Source organism: Liolophura sinensis, chromosome 9 (genome assembly GCF_032854445.1).
Source record: "Liolophura sinensis isolate JHLJ2023 chromosome 9, CUHK_Ljap_v2, whole genome shotgun sequence".
NCBI lineage: Eukaryota > Metazoa > Mollusca > Polyplacophora > Chitonida > Chitonidae > Liolophura > Liolophura sinensis.
Window position 1 is genome coordinate 5,307,442 of NC_088303.1, and position 4,047 is coordinate 5,311,488.

At 40.4% G+C, this 4,047-nt stretch overlaps 1 protein-coding gene across 1 annotated transcript; it reads left to right on the forward strand.

Moving 5' to 3' along the window:
- The first annotated feature begins 2,467 nt into the window (after window positions 1-2,467).
- LOC135474703 (histone H1-delta-like) lies at window positions 2,468-3,049 on the forward strand. Its single transcript, XM_064754264.1, has one exon. It carries the CDS (start codon window positions 2,468-2,470, stop codon window positions 3,047-3,049), a length of 582 nt encoding a protein of 193 aa, XP_064610334.1.
- Window positions 3,050-4,047: the final 998 nt, after the last annotated feature.

A 4,047-nucleotide genomic window follows, 5' to 3' on the forward strand; every position in this document is an offset into this window, starting at 1 on the left:
TCCGGTATTGCTCGTTTTCATCAACTATATATCAGGTCGCCCTCAGAAATAATCGAGCTGCAGGCTTGCATGGTGGGGAATTCTTTAATTTACATCGTATAATTCGTGCGATGTAACAAGACTTTACAACATAAAGAGTAAAACCAGAGCACTGAAGACATCTGATAGTGGGCTAATGATCACACGTAATCGGTGAACAACGCCCTCTTGTCAATTTACCTCGGTTTTATTTCACTGTTATGTATAAATGCTTAAACAGCCGCACAATTACACGTCCCCTGTAGCACCATGGCCATTTTTTGCCATGTTTATTTATTTCGTTGTATTTCACGTTTACGATAAGGGTCAGTTCTGTGGAGGAAATCGGGCAAGTGAGTGATGAACTTCTTCAGTGAAGAATTTTTCACCTACACCATGGCAGTTAATTTTACGAGTGGAGGAAATCGGGCGGGGTGAACTTAAGCGTGTGACGTACATAATTGCAGTCTATATATTGGAGGATTACAGGTCGTCTTAAACAAACCTAAGAAATCGGGCCCTTGACGGATCATTTGGCCGTAAGCTACATTTACATCACAGCCGATCAAACAGTGAATAGGCAGTTGGCTTTTTGTTTTTAAATACAAACAAACAAACCAAAAAGTACAGAAAAAACGTTATACATGTAACAATAAAATCAAATGTATCTATCACCATAATAAGTGTTAACGGGAGTAAGCATATATTCAAATATGAATACGTACATATTACATTATAATTACGTTTTGTTTTTTTGAACTTAGTAATATTTCACAACTTTTTAAACATTTTGTCGTAAATGTAATGTTGATAAAGTTTCCATTGCGAGGCCTATTGATTGGAATACCGACAGATATGTTTAACAAAGTATATATTTATCTATCTATCTGTCTAACTGCTGGTTGGGTAATTAACTGTGTCAGGAGGGCTGCTGTATACCTTGTGAAGAATTTGGTATGCTTTACTCCGGCCACTCGCTCCACTCGCTAAGTAAAAAATTCTTGATTGCGACGAGAAACACCAATGAGTCAAATAACTTGCTAAACAGCGAATGTTCACTAACTAACTGGGCATTGATTAAGCCTTCTTGCTGTGTATTTTCAATGTACAGCTATCAGTTTCGCTGGTACCTCAGTAACATGAGACGGCGGCCGTATAACTGGGACTAGTACTGTACGTAGAGTAGACTGCATATGTGGTTTCGTGGGCCAATCCTAAAATTACTTATGATTTATTTGATTGGTGTTTTACGCTGTACTCAAGAATATTTCACTTATACGACGGCGGCCAGCATTATGGTGGGTGGAAACGGGGCACAGCCCTGGGGAAACCCACGACCATCCGCAGGTTGTCGACAGACCTTCCCACGTACGGCCGGACAGGAGGCCAGCATGAGCTGGACTTGAACTCACAGCGACCGCATTGGTGAGAGACTCCTGGGTCATTGCGCTGCGCTAGCGCGCTAACCAACTGAGCCACGGAGGCCCCCGCCAATCCTAAAAGAAAAAAAAAAAAAAATCATATACATTGGAGCTTTTAATAATAGGCCTGTTCTTATCTGTATGTAGACTGTAATAAGGTACATGTAACTGTAGACAGACTAAGACTATGTAAATTTGTAATATGCGGTCTTGTTAAGTTAAAACATAAATAGACAGAACATACTGATCATGTCATGTTTTGTGCGGCACGTAGGCCGGCCATATGTTCATTGTGAACGGCCATATGCCAAAGCTTTATTAGCATTAGTCTTAATTTCTGCCTACTTTTGCTGACATAAGTAAGGCAATAATCACCTGAATGTATTACATTTACACTTTACGACACTTTTTTAATTCCTCAAAAGTTGGTTTTTAAGTATTAAACATGACTACAGTTGATATTGTCGAGTTTGTTTATGTGTTACTTGTCAGTGCTAGGAGGTGAAATGGCGGTTGTAGTGTGCTTATGTGCTTCACTTCAGCAGGCTAATTTGTGTGTTCAGACCCCATAATCTTTGACCCTAAGTGAAGTGTCTAAACTTAACAAATGAAGATATGATTTTATGTTACCAATTTCACAACTGATTCATTTTTTGTCTTAAATAATGTCTTATTTCTTCAATGATAATGTTTTGCTGAACTACATCCGTGATTACAACATAAAATTTACGTACTTTAGTCTGTATTAAATGCTAGGAAAATTTATCTGAAGTTAGACACATATTCCAATGAATGGACCTCAAAATTTCAAGTCTAAATCTGTAGTACATAAAAAGCTATAGCAAATAATTTCGATGCAAGGAAACGCAAATCAGCCATCCCGAAGTCATCGAGAGAATTTTTCACTGGGTGCTCTCGACGAGGTCCGCGCTCGCACTATATAAACCCTGGCCGAGCCGTTGGCCGGGCAATCTTATTATTGAACTCACAGCGGACGGCTTACAACTCTCACACTAAGCGACCTCGCAATGGCAGATACAGCTCCCGTTGCCGCTCCAGCTGCGGCTAAACCCGCTAAGAAGAAGGTAGCCAGTAAGCCCAAGAAGCCTGCAGATCACCCGAAATACAGCGAGATGATCAAAGCAGCCATCGCCAACCTGAAGGAGAGGGGAGGTTCATCCCGTCAAAAGATCCTCAAGTACATCATGGCTAACTACAAAGTGGCTGATGAGAAGACTGTCAACACCCATCTTAAGATGGCCCTGAAGGCTGGTGTGAAGAGTAACGCTCTAAAGCAGTCCAAGGGCACTGGTGCCTCTGGTTCTTTCCGTCTCGGAGAGTCTGCAAAGAAGGCCGCCCCAAAACTGAAGAAAGTCAAGAAGCCGAAGGCAGCCAAACCCAAATCACCAAAGAAGGCAAAGAGCGCCAAACCAAAGGCCAAGAAACCCGCCGCCAAGAAGCCTGCTGCGAAGAAGGCTGTCAAACCAAAGAAGCCAGCAGCCAAGAAATCCCCAAAGAAGGTGAAAGCAGCCAAGCCAAAGGCCGCCAAGCCCAAGACCGCCAAGCCAAAGACAAAGAAGTCCCCCAAAAAGGCTGCTGCCAAGAAGTAAACGATCTGTCTTCCATACGAGGGATTTCAATCCCTTTTCCAAAGGCCCTTTTCAGGGCCAACCATATCTTCCGAAAGGGGCTTTCAGTCTGAGCACGTTATCGTTGTTGTTGTATACAAACACAGGTAAATGTTGCAGTGTAGGCCATAGGGCTAGGCCCAGGCCTATATATGTTCACGGACTAAACCGCGTAATGTGTAGGGTACATATTCTGACTCCTTTACTCTTGCTAAAGGCCGTTAAATTCACGTTAATAAATCTGGCCACGGGATCATGAAGCGGTTTTAGACTTGAGTTAAAATTTCAGTGATTAAACTTACTATGTTCCTTCTGTTACTTTAGCTCAAATTTGTTTAACAATAACTTACGGATTATTTACATATATATATATATATATATATATATATATATATGTTGTGACCTTGTTACATAAGAAATAACTTTAATGGGATTGGAAGGGTGGACTTAAGTCGAGGATTGTTTCGTGATCCCGGGGCTTGTTTTATGACGTTAGTGTTGAAAAGTAATGTAGGAAATCTTCCATTCCAACCAGTGTGACATACTCACTTTTCTTGCTAAACAGCAAAAAAGGGGAAAAAAAGGAAAAAAAAAACAGAATAAAAAAACAAACAAAAGAAAAACAAACGTATGTTGGTACCTGTGCAAGCAGTGACAATTTTTCAGTGGCATCGTTCGTCGTCATATGACTGAAAAATTGTTGAGTACGACGTTAAACCCCATGCACTCACTCACTCAGTGGCATCGTCGTAAAAAAGTCAAGATAATGACTTGTTTATAAACGATCGTCGATGTGTAAATCTGACTGCTTGATAGAAATTATATAACTCAAAATAGAAGAAAGCATCGCCAGATAAACTGCTGAAAGTTATAACTATGAATGCTTGTGTAATCCTGTCATTATAGCTCATGCGTAATGAGAAATGAAAGATTTGAAAAAATATTGTATATTCAGATATTAAATGCATTGAATTATCTCA

Excerpts from the sequence above, each read along its gene's own strand:
- LOC135474703 (XM_064754264.1), top strand. The coding sequence starts at position 2,468 with ATGGCAGATACAGCTCCCGTTGCCGCTCCAGCTGCGGCTAAACCCGCT.